We start from the raw sequence: 20,941 nt of genomic DNA, 5'->3' as shown, positions 1-20,941 counted from the left end.
TGATGAACAATAAAGCTCTTTGAATGAAATTAGAAACAGATGCTCTCGCATGATGTGTACTACAGCGATGAATAATTCAGCGCATCCTGCTGATATTGCTGTTGCAGCAGGACCACAATGTCGATGTCTCACTGCTGTAATTTTGAGCATTTGCATTTTTTTTTATTCTTTTTTCTTTTCTTTTTTTTTTTACAGCCGCTGCAATCACCGAGGATAATAAGGAATCTGGCAGATATGCCCTATTTTGAGCTTACAGAATAATGCTTAAAGGGACTGCGTTATCAATATATAGCCCGTGTTTATTGTATAATTGTATATCTTTATTATGTTTATCTTCCATTTCAATGGTAGACTCGAGCGTGCTCCCTGAAAGCCTTTTTCCAACATGGCGACAGTTCAATGCACGTGGAGTAGATTTGATATTGTAAACGAGTAAGTGCGGCGTATTCACAGAGATAAAACTTTGTACCGGTGGGGTGAAGGTAAGGCTAATGAAATGCAACGTGACTAGCAGCAGAATAACAGAGAAAATAAGTGAGCAGAGTGCTGCCAGCCTTAAAGACTTACTGCACAAATGGTTGAAAAGTGGCGTTTCACACAATAGTATGTGATAGTAGGTCAGTGAGCATCAAGAAATCCTATCTATTTTGTTTTTTAACAGTTCAGGAAGCAGTCTTATCTGTGTAAGCAATATAATAATGACAATAATTAACTTTATGTATACAACACTTTCAAAACAAAGTTAGAAAGAGCTTATCGTGGAGGGAAACAGGATTAAAACATTTGTAAACCGTTTGGTAACCATGGTAACGATTCTGTAACTAAGCACATCAATCATGAAGTCAAAAGGAGAGGTTCACTGTTTGTATCTGCTGCACCGAAAAAAGAAAAGTTGTTTGATCAGTTTGTTTAATCTCGTCATTTGAATTAAACTTTTTAATTTATATTTACGCTTGAAACTTTTTTTTTAAATTTGGATGCAATGTAAAGTGACAGCTGGATGTCAAATATTTTGTGTGATTGATTACTTTCAGCGTTTAATTATTTTTAGTGTGTTGACTTCGTCCGTCCGTTAAGCTCATTAAACAGTGATCTCACAGTCATCATCCCACAATATTCCTGCGTGATGCATCATCATCGTCCCGCCTCCAGCTGTTTGTCGTTATTCATGGGATGCGATCAGTTCGCAGCCTGCAGTAATAACCCACTATTAATGGTCAATATCAGAGAACATACAAACAGGAAGTAGTAAACTGACTTTGATTGTCCCCCGTGGCTTCTAATGATGCAGGATGACATCATCAAAACAGTCCAATCACCGACTGTCAGACTGTATGGCTTGATGTTATACAGACTTTGAAAAAGTCAGAGTGAGAATGAACCAGAACTGAAATCCAGCGATACATCACCTTGTTGTTTTGACCTTTAAATCGCTGCCAGCCGGCTTTGCTTCATTAAATTTAAGGTGGAAACTGAAGAAAAAAAAACTTGCCAGACGTTATAAAACAGTCAAAAAATGATGCTGCTTTGATTAATAATTTGTGTCTGATGGTTTTTCTTTCACAAAATATTTTAACTACCCCATTAAAAAAATATTTTAAATTATATCGCCATAAAAGTTCATCCTCAGTGTGTGTGCTCTGGAGAGGCGAAGTTTCCTCATCACACTTGTGTGAGTGGAATACTGAATCGTGATTGGCTAAAGTAGCTGTGATGTCACAAAATCGATCTGGTGCACAGCCATCTTAAACTGAGATGTTGATGTTTCCTGCTTCAAGGGGGGAAAAAAAAAAATATCAAAAGACGTCAAACTCAACAAAGCTTAAACATGCGAGTAAAGCACCGGTAAACTCAACGTATTTTTTTGAGCGGAAGGGGAAAGGCTGCGATAAATCCGAACGAATAATCGTCAGCCGTTGATGACATGTGACGTGTCGTCTCTCAGGGCGACCTGGGCGGCACCAGGACTCTGCAGAAGAAGTGGACCACCTTCCAGAAGGCCCGGCTGGAGTGCTCCCTCCCGGAGCGCCACGTCTCCTTCAACAACCTGCGGGCCGTGTTCACGCTGCCGGGCCCGGACTGGAGAGGCACCACCTTCTACGGCATCTTCCACGCCCAGTGGTGAGTCGCAGCGAAACCGGAGATAAAAACTTAAATGCCAGTTCATTCAATTAAATTTTATTTATACAGCGACCACAAACAAACTAGGAGAGGAAGAAATTGCACGGCGATCAAAACTTGTGATTCAGAGTCATTGTTCAAATCAAGGTATATGCATATCCTGTTGCTTATTATGCCTTTCGATTTGAATACCATGGTGCGACTACTTTATTTTTTTCCTGTGAGCAGAAACCCATCTCACACCTGATCATTTCAGGCCTCCTGTAATTGACATCTTTATGAAACTTATCAGGGAAAACAAACTGTTCTCAGATGTTTTTAGATCAAATAATTTGTGTAAACATTAAGTTTTCGGATATTTTCCATCTGAAGCAACTACAGAGAAAACTCATTTTGATAATTAAACTACAAAATGGTAATTACAAGGGTGTTGACAAGAGTAATTAAGTTTGGATAAGTGACTTCGGTATTATTTTGGGTACCGGAGGAATGTAGATTGGCATTTGTCGGACCACTACACAACCGTAATGTGTTAATGAGTTACTTATCAACAAAGAAAGAGGAGCGAGGGCAGAAGGTTTTTTTTCTTCGGGAGGAAAGTTAGAGACGTCTCCAGGCGGTGCCCTTTGATGTCAGCCTTTTGTGTTCTTCAATAAGATATCATATCACAAACCGAAGCAGCTTTGAACTTCAAGCTTTGTTTCTTCATTCAGAGTTCTCACTGCCGCTGAAAAAAAAAAAAAAAAAGAAATAAAAGCTTAATCCCTTTTCTCTGTGTGACTCGCTGGGGATTCCTTAAAGCCCCTTGGCTTTGATAGAGATAAAATTAAGATAATTGGACATTATGTAAATTACGACTCAAGAGTTCAAGCCATAACGTGACTGAATAGGCGAGCTTTTAAACTCGCTAAGACATCAGTGCCGTCCTTTCAGTCTTGACGTTAACCTTATAAAACCTGCTGCATGTTAACAGCGTTGTTCCAGACAAATTACCGCGCAGGAACGGATCTCATGATATGAATTTATGAACCTTTCATTTCCTGTTTACGGCTTTCAGAAACACAGAAACATTTAATTTTACACAAGTGGCAACCAACAGTGACGTCACCTGTTGGTTTGTGAACGGCCGTCATGAAGCCTCCAGTTTGTAATTTGGCCGGCGTCTTCCTGCTAGTGCGGAGCGGTTTGGAGCAGGAAGTGACCTTATTTGGACGACACTACGTCCCGCCCAACGATAGCCGTAACCCGACTGAGCCACGGGCCTGTCAATCAAACAGAACACAGCTTTCTGAAGTTTATTTTCGAATTAATGACCGCCAGAAAATTAAGAAGGAGCGACTTCAGCTAACGTCACCAAAATAACTCATGGAGAAATTTGTATTGACCTCGTATTTCACGAGTCCAGTTGAATGGGAGTCTATGGAGCCGGAGGCTTTTTTTTGGAGCCGACCTCTAGTGGCACTCGGTGGTGGTATTGCAGCTTAAGTCTCTTCCGCGTGGACCTCATTTTTCAGACCCTGAAGCTACGAACACTTTTATTTACAGTCAATGATTTTACACCAGCCGTATGCAACAGCATTTGAGGCTGCTTATGTGTCAATATGTCAGATACTCAGTTCGTGAGCCGAATGTAAAAAGCACCAAAAAAAATCAAAGCATTTTTCACTCCAGTGGCTGAGCATGGAAATGAAATACTTGTGACATGACAAGAACAAGTGTGATTTAATGTATCTGTGCCACACGTCAATACCCAATACTAGTCCCGCTAAGGGTGTGGAAAAAAAAACCTTCAAATAAACACGAGCTCCTGCACCCATGACCTCACCATTAAATGAAAAAGCATTTCCTGATTGATTTCACTGGCGTGTGAAAGCAGTGAAACATGTGCATCAATTTTTGCATCACTTCGGTTTCGCAACAGAAAGAGCAGCGATGTGTCAGCGCATCTAATCGTTGCAGCTCACTTTGAGGCCGCGGAGGTAATACGTGTCTACTTTAATGTGAGACTATTGTTTAAAAGCACATCTGCTCAACCCTGACAGCATCAGCCGGTTGTAAACAGTTTCATTTTGTAGCCGCGCACGTTTGACACGCGACGCGTATATTTCTGACGTATTTTAAAAAAACGCTCGGTGTTGTTCAGTGACAGGCGATTCATCTCTCAGTTATTACTGCCGCACATCACTGATTCTCCCCCCCCCCCCCACCACACTGTGCTTGCCGTGTTCCAGGGGTGACGTGGACGTGTCAGCCGTGTGCCAGTACCAGATCGGAGACGTGAAGAAGGTGTTTGAAGGGTCCTACAAAGAGTACAGGGAGGCATCGCAGAGGTGGGGCCGCTACACCGGCGCCGTGCCGAGCCCGCGGCCTGGATCGGTAAGAGAACCGGGGACCCTCGCGGTGTTTGATAAATGCAACCTTCAGGCAAGTTCGGGAAGCAAAGTAAAGTTGTTGTTTTTTAACCGCGTCGCAATAGGTGGGATGAGAGAGGAGAGGTGGCACGGGGGGGATAATGAGAGAGAGAAGAAGGAATGGTTGATGTGGCGACACGTGGAGGTAGAAAACAGCAAAAGCTGGCACGACACAAAGAAAAAAAAAAAGAAAAAAAACAAGGACATAATGATCCAGGACGAAAGGAATGGAAGCAGAGGAAGGTTTGTAATGGCAGGCGGAGGTGAGAGCGAGAGTGAAACAAAAAGAGAAGGGAGGGAAAGAGGGAAGCGAGGGAGGGCAGTCATCTCCGAGCCAGCTAGCCATGCCAATCTGTGCCAGCTGCATCTAAGACGTTTCCTCCTTTTCCCATTTTCTCCTTCCTGGCACCTCTCCTTCTCCTCCTTCGTCCTCTCCTCGGTTCCTTTCCTTCCCCCGTCCTCTCTCCTCTCCGTACCGCAGTGCATAACCAACTCCGACAGGGAGAGCGGCTACAACAGCTCTCTGCAGCTGCCCGACGCCACGCTCAACTTTGCCAAGAAGCACCCGCTGATGGAGGACAAAGCTCTGGCTCGCCCCCTGCTGCTCACCAAGGGCGTCAACTTCACGAGGCTGGCGGTGGATCGGGTCAGCGCCCTGGACCAGCGGGCGTACAACATGCTCTTCATCGGCACAGGTACAAATCACACGATCAAATGACGCGGGTATTTTTATGGAACGATTTTGGAAGAGGCAGTAACGTTTTAAAAAAAAAAAAAAAAAAAAAAAATTGAGCTCTTTTCTGACCTTTTCAAATGTTTGCATTGGTGTGCACGTCAAGTCAATCGCAAATCACAAATGCGGTGACGTCATAGTCTCTGGAGCCTTTTGACACTTCAACTCTTTATGGTCCACACACTTCAACAATCTCTAGAACTTCAACAAACTAACATACTGACTGCTTTCGTCGCTAGTTCTGAAGTTAAGAGACAGCTTGTCCTTTAATGTCTTACCCTTCAAGTAACATTTCAAAAGCTTTCAGTCTTTGCACACCAACTGTCACTTCAACTGTTTTTTTACTCTCCATCCGACGGCTCAGATACGATAACATTTAACCGCTTGCGTACCAACAAACACTTCAACTGTTTACAGTCGACACACTTCATTAATCTCCGGTGTTTCAACTTCAACTGCTTTCATCTCTCACTTGGTAAACTTCAGTTCAGTTACTTTTATCTGAAAACTGAACACATAAGCGCCTGCGGGATTTAAATTTGACATTAAACTTTCAGCAATTACACTTCAGCTGATTTCAAATTGTACACTTTAGCTCCTTTAAGCGCTTCAGCTTAAACTGCAACTCCCATTAAGAATCAGATTTATCGCCAAGTAAGAAAACTAAAACTGAAAATATCAAAAACTAAATAAGAAGAAAAAGAAAATAAGCATACAAAGTGTTAAAAATACAAGTGGCACAAAAGACCGATGGTTTATGAATAAAATAGATACGAATGCACACAGTATAAATGGTATGTGTAGTATGCAATTTTAATAATACAGAAATGCTGAGTTCACAGATGTACTCAATAGGATTGTATTCAAAACCTCACGTGCCAAAAGTTAACATCCTAAAATATATAGATAGGTGTTTTCAATGTTTACATACACACTGAAATGTTCTCTATAAAAGCCTTTTCGTGCTTAAAAAAATAAAGAAAGAAATAGATGTTGAATCCTCTCCTCTATGACACATTTCCTACATACGTGAGTTACTCCTCACAGGTGAAGGTTAAAGCATGTATCTTTTTTTTTTTTGCATGGTTGTGTCACTGGATTGCATTATGCTGCATGATGCTCCTGTTATTCTGCTCATCCGCTGTAGTACAGAGTTCTCGGTGAGGCAGTGAAAATACATTATTGATACATATTCCCTTACTCCCCGACTGTGGCTGAGTGTGTGTGTGTGTGTGTGTGTGTGTGTGTGTGTGTGTGTGTGTGTGTGTGTGTGTGTGTGTGTGTGTGTGTGTGTGTGTGTGTGTGTGTGTGTGTGTGTGTGTGTGTGTGTGTGTGCGTGCGCGTGTGACGCATGTGTGTCGAAGGGGAATCGCACCCGCTGTTTGTTGAGGAGATAAAAGCTTACAGCCCATGGAAGCAGACAGGGACAGGTACTGGCATTAGCTAAGGTGGCACAAAAACAACATGCCATCTGGCCAGACTTCAGCTGGGTTTCAATTAAGGGCTTGATTTGCATGCTGAGATCCATCTTCATGCATCAAAGGAAATGTCCTCGTACGTGACACTTAATTAATATCTCTAGTCAAGTCGCCGTCGGGCCCGATATGCAGGTGTCCCGTTCCGGCTCGCAACCTTCCCGGGGCCCGCCTTAATCCTGAATAACACGGACCTGACGGTGGATTCCAGGGAATGTGCATTTGAATGCAGCCCGTCTCGTGAATGGAGAGAGACTCGACTGCTTACCATTCAAATCACTGCAGATGCAGAGTGACTGGGGCAACACTGACAGTGTGACAACAGCGGACTCGGGGCTTCTCTGCTGGCTGGCAGGCGGGGAGGCCAATCCGGACACACACACACACACACACACACACACACACACGCACGCACGCACGCACGCGCGCGGCTGACACACTTACAAATTGACACGCATAAAAGCCGCGCGCTCACACTCTCCCCGAGCCAAGTGCAGTCATCCCCGCTTGTCGTGCTTCACAGCACAAACTCAACAGGGCCCTTGGCAGACGCACGCTCACAGTGCCAATTGGGCTGCGGGCTTGATTGGCTATTAGCTGCAGCATCGCGACAGCTGATGTGAAAACAGAGAGGAGAGAGTGCTTGTCGGGACAGGTTTTTTTTCCCAGGACCCTCCCTCCCCCTCCCCCCCTAAAAAAAATAAAAAAAATAAAAAACAGGGCTGCAAGGATTGAGGGATTAGCTGACACCGGTCCCTGACGCCGCGAGAGGCGAGTGTGATGATATGCCTGCTGCTTGCTATGCCGGCACGTGTGTGCGTGTTATTTTCCTTCTTCTCGAGCCTCCCTTCGGCTACCGGGTCAGCTTTTCATATTATCCGTGACAGCCTCTTAATCGGGAGGACCACACAAGGAAGCACATGTCAACGTAACTCTATTCCCTCCACACGCACATCAAGGTCACCCCACCAGCTGTGCCCGAAACATCTTTCATCAGAGGGGATCTAAACTTGTTCACAATGCCCTACATGAAAGGAGCACAGGATCTCCTCTTCTTCCTCCTCCTCCTTCTCCTCCACCGTCAGCTCCCCACGCTCCTGCCTGAAAACCTCCTCAAACGTCTCTGATAATATTACTGTTCCCCAAGGTGCTGAAGGGCCTTGAACAGCATCGTCTCTCCTTCAAATTCACGTTTAAATAGCTTGTCGAGCCGCAGCTGGATGTTCTGGCATTAGAGGTTGTTTTCTCGTCCTTTTTTTTTTTTTATTTATTTTTTCAATCTTTCTCATCTGCACAGCAGCATCGCATTTTTAGTCCAGCTGGCTTTAAAGTTTCCACAAATTGATGTGGATGAAAGTTGCAGACAACTTATGTGCATCTGTTATTATGTGCGTAAATCTTACTTTACCTGCGGGGGCCACTTTCTGCTCATCTTTAATTTATCTTTTTCACAGCAAATGTTTTTTGTATTATTATTATGACACCAGGAAAAGCAAAAGTAATCATCTCTAGCACGACTGAGTGGAACAACCAAATCTGATTAATGTGTTGGTGTAGTTTCACCTGCGCTTTTCCTGCTGCGACAAGTCAAAACTAAGCAACATACAACAACAACAACAACAACCTATACAACAACTATTTTTGACCCAGCGATCTGATTGGTCAACTGTACATTTGGAACGTGCTCAAATCACCACGACAACACACCCTGCTCATCACTAGAAATATAACTCCGCCTTCCCAGTGGGTAATTTGTTGTATAATCGCAATATTACACTCGACGGTGAGCTTTAACGTGGTTAATGGCACGACAGTGACGCGGTCAATAATATTGATTGATTAAACCTTAACAGAGCCATTAGGTTTATTTTTGACTGGCTTTGAAAGGCACCACATGACCAATAAGCAACTTTCAGTTCATGAACTGCAGCTTTAGAAAGTGTTTCCTGCATAGGTGACGATTTTCAGCTTTAATATTTAAACTTTTGGCATCAAAGCAGAGTGTTTGCATATGATCATATTTCATCATTAATATTTAAATGAACTATGCAGTCACAGGTGTGGGTTTGGGAATATATTTGAATATCATCAATATTTAAGTTAAAATACTGGTGTTTGTGTTCTCATCATTGATATTTAAATTGACCGGTATGCAGTCACGAGTCAATTTATTATAGCATATCATTATTATACAAATGAACTGGTGTGCTGGCACAGGTGTGTTGGTAAATATTTACTCATATCATATTAATGATATTTAAATGAGCTGCCTGGCTGTCAAAGGTGAGTGTTTATCAGGTATTTTATATCCAGTGCCAAAGCTATCCGTTTAAAAATATATGTTTTGTAATATTTTGATGGATAGCATGAAGTATTAATGCATATCATGAGGGATGAGGAATGCTCTGTTGCACTGAAGTGAACTCGGATTGAAAATGTATCCGAACGGAATGGAAATAAAGTGAGCTCAACCCTCCTCCCTCCTCTTCCTCTGTGTTGCAGCGGAGGGCTGGCTGCAGAGGGTGTTGATCCTGGGCTCTGATGCTCACGTCATAGAAGAGATCCAGCTGTTTGAGACGGCCCAGCCAGTGGACAGCCTGACCATTTCCCACGCCAAGGTAAGAAAACAGGGACACGACGTACCTCAGTTGCCGCCAGTTTGACACAGTGAGACCAATTCCTCAAACTTAACATGTGAAAACAGTTGCATAGTGTCTTCTGTGGCTTTGGGGGAGCCTGAGAATATATAACCACAGTGATGACATCATGCTTTGCTTAAACCGGGTTTGGACCACAGACTGTATAACAAAGTGGACGCAGCTTTCTGGGTCTGAAAAATGAGGCCGATGCAGAAGTGCCTCGAGCTGCAATACCACCGAGTGCCACTAGAGGTCGGCTCCAAAAAGCGTCCGGCTCCATAGACTCCCATTCAATTCCTCTCGTGGAATTCGAAGTAATTTTTTTCCAGGAGTTATTTCAGTGTTGTTTGCTAAAGTCACTCCTCCTTATTCGTTTTCTGGCGGTCTATCCGAAAATAATACCGTCATTAATTTTAAAATAAGCCTTAAAAAAAACTTGTTTTTGGTGACGTGTCCGTTTGATTGACAGGCCTGTTGTGCAGTCAGGTTTTTGCTATCAGTGGGCAGGACGTGGTATCATCGAGGTTCCAATCAGATGGAGTCAGACCAACCGCTCGCTCCTCCCCAACTCGTCCAAATATGGTCACTTCCTGCGCCAAACCGCTCCAAACTAGCAAGATGTCGCCGGCCAAAATCCAAACTCGAGGCTTCATAGCGGCCGTTCACAAACCGATGGATGGCATCACTGTTGGTTGCCACTTGGTTTGGACACTACAAGTTTTTTGTGGAAAGACCTCCATTAGAAAATGGGTGGATGGAGTTTAAGAGAAAGGTCCAACAAAAACCTAATAGCATATGTATAGCTTCATCCAAACTAGTATCAAAACAACATATATTGACTTCTGTTGCATCCGTGTCGACCAAACCTACTTATTTCTGTTTCTAATAAAGTCCCTCAACTTTTCAGAAGTGCCTAATTTAATGCAGATTCAGACCATGTTGGAAAGTAAAAGTGTCGATATCTCATCTGACCTCTCAAAGACAGAGTCAGAAGTCAGGCGTCATAGAAACAGGCAAAATGCTGTGATTAATTCCTATTAGATACACGAATAAGTGCTCGGACTTTAAAAACAGTCTCTCCTGGATGAGATTCACAGTCTTCCACTCGGTTGTACACATGAAAAGTGATGAGCAGAGAGAGAAGTTCAAACCCTCGGCTCCTCCCTCACCTCCAGGCACTTGAAAAGCCCTTGCGTGAAGTGACCATTAATGTTCACGTTGGAAGCGGACGCCTAGTTTTTTATGTCTGAAAAGGTGAGAGCCCAGACGGAGGGGTTCGGACGACGATGCCAAACACACGTGTTGAAGCAAATCTACACCTTAAATCCTTCCAGTGCCTCTTGAAAACACTTCACTTCCATTTAGTTCCACATCAAGTCGGATTTATAACAAAAAAGATGCATTAGGTCTCTGATATTTCAGTGGAGTCATCACTGTCTGTTTGATTTAGAGACCAGATTCACGTTATTTTATACCAACGTGTATGATATTATCTTCTTATTGTATGTCGTTGCTTTGTCTCGTTTAATGATGTCTTGATAAACAGCTTGTTCGCCTTTATTTTTACTGTGTTTGTAAGGTGTCCTTGAAAGGTGCCTATAAATAAAACGTATTATTATCATTCGGGTTGTTATTCACTGCAACAAACTGAGGTAGACGTGATTATAATGAGAAGAAAGCAGCGCCTTCTTCTTTCTACTTAATCATTTGAGTGTGAGCTTGCAGCTTCTCCCACGGTGGGACGTGTGCATATTATCGCCGTGGATGTGTTGTTTTCTTTGTGACAGATGAGAAATCTTAATGGCCTCTCGGTGGGAGGATGGGGGCGGGGGGGAGGGGGTGTAAAAAGATCCTTTGCTGGTTTGGGAATCTTCCCGTCTGGCCGGCACATCTGGAGTGTTGCTGGACTTTATCAGATTATTCCTTGAGATTGTAGCTTTGGAGCTCTTTTTGGGTTTTTTTCAACTGACATTACCTGTTTATTGGTATTCAGAGACAGAAGTGCGACCTTTGTTTCCAAAAATATTTGGGACGCTGTGTCAAATGTAAATAAAAACACAATGCAATTATTTGCAAATGACATAAACCCATATTTAATTGCAAATAGACCAAAGATAACATATCAAATGTTGAAACTGAGAAATCTTATTGTTTTGTGAAAAATATATGCTTATTTTCATTTTGATGCCAGTAACGCGTCTCAAAAAAAGTCGGGTCGGGGGCATGTTTTCACCTGTTTTGCATCACCTCTTGTTTTTACAACACTCTGTAAACCAGTTTGCTGGAGTTTTGGAAGTGACATGTTGTCCCGTTGTTGTTTTGGGGGTCTCCTTAGTCAGAAGTGTTTCTTAGCCCAGACAATGGTTCCCACTACAGAACTGTGTCTGTTTTGAATGCAGTGCATCCTGAGGGCCCGAAGATCACGTACATCCAATATTGGTTTTCAGCCTCGTCCCTTGTGTGGACTCTCTGAACCTTTTAATGATATTATGAACCATAAATAATGAGGAGACATTATTCAAAAATTATTGCACTGTTTTCCCACACAGTCTTTCATGTAATATTGAAGCTCTCCTCATCTTCACTACTGAGAGACTCTGCTTCTCTGAAATGCTTTTTTTATATATATATATATATACCTATTAATATTACTGACCTGTTGCTAAATAACTTAACAAGATGTTTTTTTCTTGGCTTTACACAGCTTTTTTCTAGTCTTTTGTTGACCCTGTTCCAACTATTTTGACACCTGTTGCCGGCATTGAATTCAAAATGAGCACATATTTTTCATAAAACAATACAATTTCTCAGTTTCAACACAAATGTGGGTTGATGTGATTTGCAAATCATTGCACTCCCTGTTGTTTTTTCATTTTACACAGCTTCCCAACTTCTTTGGAAACGGGGTTGTAGCACTTCTGTTGATCTGTTTATGTTTTTTTTTTCCCACCTACGTTCATAGATCTATTGACATCAGACAGGCACTCTGGTCCAATGACACATGGCTGATGTATTTTTTACCAGCTCGACCCCATTTCAGAGAAAGTCTCACCTCATGAATCCCAAACTGTCTTCACAATAACTAATTACAAGCCGTCTCCACTGTGGGGAATTGAACCTCTGGCCCCTCTGTTTTCTCAGCCTCTCCGTCCTGTCAGCTGAGCCTCGAGTGTTGACACCGGCCGTATCCCCGCGGCTCGGCGACGGCATGTCCGCCGATCGATTGCGGTTCTGACGGGGGCGTTCCCGGCCCCCAAGCCCCGCTGCTTATCTCATTAATGCGGGCTTAGTCGCGACCAGACATTTTATAACAGCTTTTTTGTGAAAAAAGAGCGTAAACCAGATTGGATTGGAAGAGGGTCGGGGGGGGTGAATGTTATTGTAATTGAGAGTGATTATCCCATTATCTCCTCTAACCCCTAACTGAGTCCCTCTCTCTGTTTATCTTTCTCTTCTCTCTCTGCTTTCTGTCTCCGGTTGGACGGCTGAATCTGCTCTTTGTCTTGCTTCTTTCTCTCTTCGTCTTCTTCTTCTTCTTCTCTCTCTCTCTCCGTAGAAGTACTTGTACATCGGCTCTCGTTCGGAGGTTCTCCAGCTGCCCTTGGCCAACTGCAGCCGCTATCAGTCTCAGCCAGACTGTCTGCTCGCCCGGGACCCCTATTGCGCCTGGGACAGCGAGGGTCGGGCCTGCGTCCGGATCGACCTCCACCGAGGGTGAGACGAGTACCTATGTGCTCCCACTCATTCATCTGTGGGGAAACTGCTGATATACAAATACTGGATGAGCCTCTAGAACAGTATTTGAATATTATGTCCCACTAAAACTCTTTTATGAATTCACAGCCGCACTAATGTTTAATTTGGGCACGTAAAAAAAAAAAGAAAGAAAGAAAGAAGTGGGGAAATATATACTTTCAACTTCTCCCCAGAGATCCTTATTAATATAATAATATTATACATAATATATTTTATATCATATCATAATAATTAATATTAATCTTCCTCTCTGCCCTCTCATCTCCAGGTCCACCTCCTCCCTCTCACAGGACCTGATGCTGGAGAGGTTCAGCCGGGGAAAAACCAAGTTTGATAAGCCCGTCTCCATCCCCAGCCCCGGTGAGTATGTGGCCCCCACACACCTCACTAGTGGCCCCTGGTGGGACGCGACTGTCAGTGCAGGAGCAAGTCAGTAAAAAGGGAATGAAGTTGGTGAATACATTTGGATTGAGCTGAATAAATTAAATTAAGCGAGTGAAGAGAGTTGGCCAGTACAGAATATGAATTGGATTTATTATGACACTTAACCTTCTGCTCCGGTCTTCTCTTCTCTCCACCCTTCCTCCACCTCTCCGCAGAGCACTCCCGTCTGAGGAACGTGACGGTGGTGGTGGGGTCGGACATGGTGCTGCCCTGCCAGCTCGTCTCCAATCTGGCTCAGCCTTTCTGGGTCCTCAACGACCGCGAGTTGCAGCTGGGAGACCCGGAGGCGGGAGGGCCGCGCTTCGACCGCACCCTCAAAGCCCTCGTCATCCCCGAGGCGGGCCAGATGCAAGCGGGCCGCTACATCTGCTACTCCGAGGAGCAGGGGGTCAAGTTTCAGACGGAGCGCTACCAGGTGGCCGTAGTCGCCAGCGCTCCGGTCTTCATGGAGGCCCGGGCTCCGGACAGCAGCATGGGGCTCTTCTGGGTGCTGGTCATCACCCTCGGGGCGGCGTGCCTGCTGCTCCTCGTGGCAGCGCTCTACCTGCGCAGGAGGCTGAAGCTGGCTCTGGGAAAGGGAGCCGACATGAAGCCTCTGGAGAGCACCCTGGTCTACCCCATCACCCTGCCCAAAGAGCCGCCCACCTTCGTGCCCAGCAAGATGCCCACCGACGAGGACCGCTTCTGGGAGACGGGCGCCAACTACTACTACTCGGACGGCTCGCTGAAGATCGTTCCCGGCCACGCCTTAGGGCCCAGCAGCGTCAGCGGCACGGCGTCGCCCAGCGCCATTCCTGGCCAGCCCATCCACTCCCCCAGCCGTCTCAGCCTCACCAACATCCGAGGCTCCGGTAGCAACGGCTACATCCGCCTCAACCTGAGCACAGCAGGGGAGGAGAGGGCTAGCGGGGCTGGCGCTGGGGGCGGCGGGCTGGGAGGCCTGGGCGTGGCCGGGAACGACTACTCCAGCCCCTTCAAGGAGGAGCTGCGACGCACGCTGCAGCAGAGGAGCGTGCTGCCCGACGCCAACCCCGAGGAGTCGTCCGTCTGAGGCCCGTCCTCTCGTCTGTCTCCATCCCCCGAGTTGGAAAAAAAAACAAAAACAACCAACCTACCTCCCTCCTTCTGAGGACGCCTGCTCTCTGTCTCTCTCGCTCTTTCTCTTTCAGTGACGTGCTGTCACATCACCCCCATGCTCTCTCTCTCTCTCTCTCTCTCTATCTCCCTCTCTCTCGCTCTGCCAATGCCTGTTCGGCTCACTGTAGACATTAATAGCACACAGCATGTTAAATATACACACTCATACACCGTGTTCGCCGACGTGCGCTCCTGTAATTATCGTGTTCGTCGGGGCAAACATGCAGACACGGTTGTGACTTCCTTCTGCTTCCACTGTGCAATCGCCACTTGTGTAAATTGTGTATTTAAAAACGGATGGAACGCAGAGGAGACCACCTCGAGCACGGAAATCAAACAAATGGCGTTAAGTGTTTCTCTGAAGAGCACTTTTCTTTTTACGTTGAGTTGGACCAAGAACCAGTTGATGAATTACGAAGGGCGACTAACTGGAAAAAAAAAAAAAACAACAACACTGAACTGATTCTCTGTCCTTCTGTTCCTTTGAGACTTTTTTTTTTTTTTTTTTTTTCAAGCTTACTGCACTTAAAAAAAAAAAAAAAAAAAAAAAAAAACTGGAAGCGTGTCTTCCCCTCTTTTTTTGTACTCGTGAGCCAAGAGTGTGAGAGCGGGTATAAAAAGGACTAATTAATCTCCAAGCAAGACGACAATCACGTCCCCGTAGCGGGAGGAGCTCTGTGCGGGACACAAAAAAAAAAAAAAAAAAAAAAAAAAAAAAAAAAATGGAGAGGAGAGAGAGACAAAAGAGAGAGGAAATTAAATGGAAAATGAAGTGAATTGGAGTGAAAGACGCAAAAGGACGAGAGGTTGGGGGTTGAATGAAGGACAATCTCTCAAGACTTTCTCTATTCAATTTGTAGTGTTTGTTTTTGTCCCCCCCCCCACCCCACCCTGCGTTGTATTCATCCCCCAGAGAAAGTTCTTGATCCCTTCCCCCTTTAATTTGATGTGATGGTTTGAATTAAGACAATTCTTGTTGTTCTTTTTCTGTATTTTACGGACTACAACAGTGTTCGAACGCTTATCAAGTGACTAAATGCCCCCCCCACCCCGCCCCTCCTCTGTGAATGACAATGCTGGGTGGGGAGGGGGGGGGGAGTGCGCCAGAACATCGCGTCACTCCTCGCTCGGCCCCCCTCCACGGTGACCTTCAGTTCAATGTACTCCATATGACATTTATTAGTCATGGAGTGTAACAGATAAGTGTTTTTGGTTGAGCTCTTTTCTTTTGGTGTGTGTGTGTGTGTGTGGGGGGGGGGGGGACTTTGTTCATCTCCTTTAAAAGAAGAAAAAAAAAAAAAGGCTACTTGCGTTCGGCTCTCAGCGGCCGAGCAGTAATTGCACACTGAATTCCAAATTGAAGTTGACATGAAGACATTAAGGCATGGAGAATGTAGTTTGAACCCTCACTGTTGGCGACCGCCGTGGATGTCTCAATAAGTGCTTTATATTTGGTGAGGGTGGTAACTTGCACTGCCAAGAGGAAGAAAAAAAAAACAACCCCACACACACACAGACACACACACACACACACACACACACACTCACTCACTCTAAGTCCTCTGAATCCCCAACCATCCTGGACTACAGAGTGTTTGTGATGCAACCTTAACTCCCAACGAAATAACCCCTCCCTCGTACCGATGCCCAGAGACTGACCCCCGGGGCTACTGTGGACTTATACAGAGGAAGAGCACTGTTGAAACACGCCGACACAAAAGAAACGCCATGCTGATGGAGGAACGGACACAGAGACAGACAGACAGACAAACGACCGGCTCCGGGCGGCAAGCAGCCGTGAACCAGCGAGAGGTATTGTTCCACTTAATTAAATTCATGCAAACAGAGTTTTAACAAAGTCCTAACCTCAAACGATTTCCAATTTAGCTTTTTTTTTTTTTTTTTTTTTTTTTTTGCGGTGCTCTTAGTGCTGCTCAGCGTAGTGTAACAAATTATTTTGTTTATTTATTTGGCCTCTCTGGCAGCTTAGGACTTAAAAGAACAGTTTAGCGCGCTGGGTAATTCACTTCTCTGATTTATTTTGAGAATTAGACTGATACAACTATCACGTCTGTCTGTTAAATGTGATGCTGCAGCCGGGAAACAGTTTGCTCAAGTTAACATGAAGACATCTGAAATCAGTGGAAAACAGCTGACTAATCTCTCTCCCCAAAGGTTAAAAAGATCTCAAAAACATCTAAAAAAAAAAAAGCTAAATCTTCCTAGTTTAAATCCAAACAAAAGGCCAAAGTAAAAAATAAAATTGTTTTACACTTTGTTTTTTGTACATCTTTAGTAGCTTCCCCCCCCCCCCCTTTGGATAGACCCAGGCTAGCTGTTTCCCAACGTTCCCAGCCTTTATGCTAAGCTAAGCTAACCATCTCCTGGTACCAGCTTCGTGTTCGTGGGACAGACATGAGAGTTTGGTATCAATCTTCTCGTCTCGAATTTCTCAAAATGACATGCAAATAATTACCATTTTCAGTCACCGCCATTTTCATGGTAACTGTAATTTAACTACATCTTTTTTCTTTTCTTTTTTTTTTCTCAATAACGATAACAGACTATACGTTTATTTTGTAATGTAATTACGTAACTCGGTAACGTGTAACTAGTTGCTCCCCGCCACTGTACACAGCCTCACGGAGCTGCGAGTGTGGCCGTAGACTGTTAAGTGCCGTTATATCAAACTTTTATATTCTGCATCATTTGAACAGACTGCCTCTCATCAAAGCTGTCCTTGTGCACTCTCTTTTAAAAAAAAGTCTTGAGGTAAAGGTACATCAGAGAAGCTTCTTTCCTGGCAAAGGATAAGAAAAGAGTGCGCACACAGCCTGAAGCTCGCGGCCAGAGCGTTTTATTAAAAAGGAAAATGTTCCAGTCTGACAAGCATCAAAATAAGTTGGCCTGAGGAAGACCTTTGTCAGACTGAAACATCTGTTTAATAACAATGTTCTGCTTGCAAGGTCCAGACAGTATACACAGGGCCTATTCAGCAGTCTCCTTTACTCAGCCAGTGCCGACAGATATAACTACATATTATTACAGCTGCTGCATCATGCCCTTACAAATTATTTATATCATTTTATAACCACAAGGACGAGTACAAAACTGGTCGGTCGGCCCAAAACATGTGTTTTATAGTAATGCAATGACGCCCTAAAAAGTAACCTACTTCCTGATCTAATTTCAAGAAAACTGTGCGTGAAAGTGGCAAAGTCATGTTGTGCGTCACTTCTTGGCTTGTTTGTTTTCACTAACTTACATAATTGTGTCCTCGTTCTGTGCTTTGTCCATCAGGGTTCGCTTTTATTTTTTTATTTTTTTGGGACGTGTCTGTCGGGACCGGAGGAGCGCAGCAAGAAGGGAAAAAAGGGGAGGGAGGACAAAACTACTTGGTTTTTGCCAATTCCCCCCCCTCCCCCTCCTTTACCCCACTGTGTACAGAGTGCTGAGAGAGATGTAGAATATCAAAAACAATTCCAAGGTGGAAGAGGCCGTCAGCCGTCAGCACTCCATCCTCGTGTTGCATGATTCCTCTGCAAGTGGACTGTACATCTTTGATATGATCATCCTTGTACAAGTGCATCATTTTGATCGATCATTTTTGGACTTTTACAGACACTAATGTTGTGCAACACTCGTGCTCTCTTTGAAAAAAGAAAAAACTACAAAAAAAAGAAAAGAAAAAAAAAAAGTCTGATTTTATGGCTTCAGAGTTGTACAGGAAATCAATGGCTGCGTTTCGACATGTTTACTTTTTCTGTGCCTCTTCACCTTTTGGATAAGCCAAAGTAGACTGCAGTTGCTTTTGTTGTTCTCGTTGTAACAGTTCTTTTAATTTAATTTGATTCCCCGGTCGATATTTAAGTCTCAGCAGTCCGTCCACTTTGCTACACTGAGCTGCTGTCTGCAAGCCTTTCTGCCTATTTTATCTGCGGCAAAATTTCTCCCCCCGAAGCAAAATGCAAAACACAAGCTTGAGACTGATGGACTTCCTGTCTGTTTCCTGTTTACATTTCAGTAGTAATCTGCTGAGTCCTTTATCCCCTGGCTTTATGAAAAGGCTGAATAATCAACCAAAACTATTATTCAAATTTTTCAGCCTCTGAAAACCAAATACGTATCTGCTGATTTCCAGCACATCAGTGATAAAATGTGTCAACGTTGGAGTATTTAAATCCCCTGAATCAGGAAGCTAAGAAACACATTCGCTCTTTACACTGGTACTTTTTATGTCTTAATATGTCTCCCTTTTCAAATTTGGCTTTTATTTTAATATAACATGTTGCAAAAACTAAAAAGATAAAGGAATACACGTCTCAAGCTTGAAAACATTGCATGTGTTGTGTACTTTCTTTGCATTTCCTCAGCTCCTACCCATTTGTTTGCTCCTAATAATGTTTCTCTCACACAAGGCTTTAAGTTCTGCTGTTTTCTTGCTTCGTTATTTGTATTATTCTCTTTTCACCCCGATTTTATTTTGCCCCCATTTTTGCTTGTCTGTTACAGGTCTATTATGTTTGTTTTTAAAGTATGTTAAGTAACTTATTTCACTTGTACAAACATGTTGATATTTATTATCATTGTACATATGTCCTTATTTTTTATATGTGTATATATACACAAATAAAAATAGAGATATACCTGTGGTGTGTGAGTGTGTTTGTTAAAGAAGAAGTTACACATTTTGTTTGAAGGTCAGTTCACTGGTATGTTGTCTGAACCAGAAAAAAAAAGTCTTAGAATATAACCCCTGACGATGTCATCGAATTCAATTTGCTTGAAAAATTTAAATTAAAAATATCTGAGTTGGCTGCTTGGAAGTCACAAAGCTGAAAAGCTGCTCTGGCATTGAGGTTGAAAAGTTGGCATTTACCAATCTGATTAAAAGATGTCATTAGTTGCATCATGGGAAATGTAGGATTTAGTGGGGGTTTTGTAGTTTGACTCATAGGGAATAAGAGTCAGGATATCTCAGCCTCTGTAGCTTCAATTTTGATCGTTCTTCTTTAAATCGGCTTTTTGTCAGTCCCCAAACTTTATGGACATTCAATACACAGTGACTGTAACCCTTTAACCCACCTTTAATTTGAAGTCAGTGATTCCCAACTCGGGGATATTATAACTTACAAAAGATATTCACATATTTGTGCTCAGTAGAAAAATAGAATTGTTTTTTTACTTGTGACGCTGACCTTAAAGATGTATTCATTGTCACAATAACTAACAAACCGGTTTGAAGTGTCTGAAAACAAAGTGACGAGTGAAAATGCATTAGGATTAGTTAGCAACAACAAAAAAGCGCTGGGTAAATGGTTGAAACATCCAATTTTGGCCTTTCAGAGAAGTACAAATAAAAACAAGACAGAGCCAGTAACAGCATCCACTTTCGTAATTACAAATCTTGTTGCATGAAAATAAATTTGAATTCAGAGCAGCACATTTGGAACATGATGAGTGGTGTCGATGAAATGTACTTGAGCTTAAAACAACTCACTCCATTTATTAACGACTGTTACCCCTAAAATGGTCGCATTGTGAGTCAATTATTTTACAGAATCATCTGAATGTAGATTATCTGATAATCCAAAATACACACCTTGACGAAAGTTAAAATGGCCAGATAGAAACATCATAACTTTAAACACAAAATGTATAAATATTAGATAATTAGCAAATACGTAGGTGGATTCTAACACTTACATATTTGTCCAAACTAGTTTTTTTTTTCAAATTTGAAACATCTTATTTTGGACAGGAACTCTTACTAGGCATGGTTATGTCACCTGAGATTGTCTGAAGTTGTTTCATGTCTCCAGCCTGCCACAGTCGAACCTCCATCGACTTGCACTCCCTCGCCCGGTGTCAACAGAAGAAGGCACATGCTTCATGTGGTCGGCAGTCCCAGCTGTGGAGAGAGGCTCACAGTTGCATCTGATCTCGGTGTGCTCAGCTGCACCAAAGACTCTCAAACCTCACAAAAGGAGGAGCGCTGTGTGTGTGTTTCAGATTGTTTGTGTGTGGGTAGGCTTTGCTGAGCTCTTGAGTCGACCACAGTTCACCCACCTGTTTGGGCTTACTGAACCACCTGTGAAACCGTTTTCAAAACATCATGAAAATCTGGTAATTTATGGTGAAATGCATTATGAATTACTTTTCCTGCCGCTCTATTAATTCTTATTAATGCTGGCCTACAAATAGATACATCAAGCCTGATTTTTG

The 20,941-nt window shown here is 43.4% G+C and overlaps 1 protein-coding gene across 1 annotated transcript in view; it reads left to right on the top strand.

Annotated features, from left to right (window-relative positions):
• sema4c (sema domain, immunoglobulin domain (Ig), transmembrane domain (TM) and short cytoplasmic domain, (semaphorin) 4C) overlaps nt 1-19,362 on the top strand; it is a 99,162-nt gene extending 79,800 nt beyond the window's left edge. Inside the window, exons 10-17 of the mRNA XM_069701637.1 lie at nt 1,946-2,121; nt 4,353-4,497; nt 5,014-5,227; nt 9,243-9,358; nt 12,936-13,093; nt 13,404-13,495; nt 13,735-16,528; nt 18,017-19,362. Of these exons, the coding sequence (XP_069557738.1) occupies nt 1,946-2,121; nt 4,353-4,497; nt 5,014-5,227; nt 9,243-9,358; nt 12,936-13,093; nt 13,404-13,495; nt 13,735-14,630 (1,797 nt within the window). The 3' untranslated portion in view covers nt 14,631-16,528; nt 18,017-19,362. The remainder of the gene's footprint in view (nt 1-1,945; nt 2,122-4,352; nt 4,498-5,013; nt 5,228-9,242; nt 9,359-12,935; nt 13,094-13,403; nt 13,496-13,734; nt 16,529-18,016) is intronic.
• The last annotated feature ends 1,579 nt before the right edge of the window (nt 19,363-20,941 follow it).

The sequence above is a fragment of the Brachyistius frenatus genome, unplaced genomic scaffold, assembly GCF_029030835.1.
Source record: "Brachyistius frenatus isolate BFR_SWC_R1_liver_20210118 unplaced genomic scaffold, ASM2903083v1 Contig_37, whole genome shotgun sequence".
NCBI lineage: Eukaryota > Metazoa > Chordata > Actinopteri > Embiotocidae > Brachyistius > Brachyistius frenatus.
The sequence above is the reverse complement of the archived record's forward strand: the minus strand, read 5'-3'. Positions and strand labels throughout refer to the sequence as shown.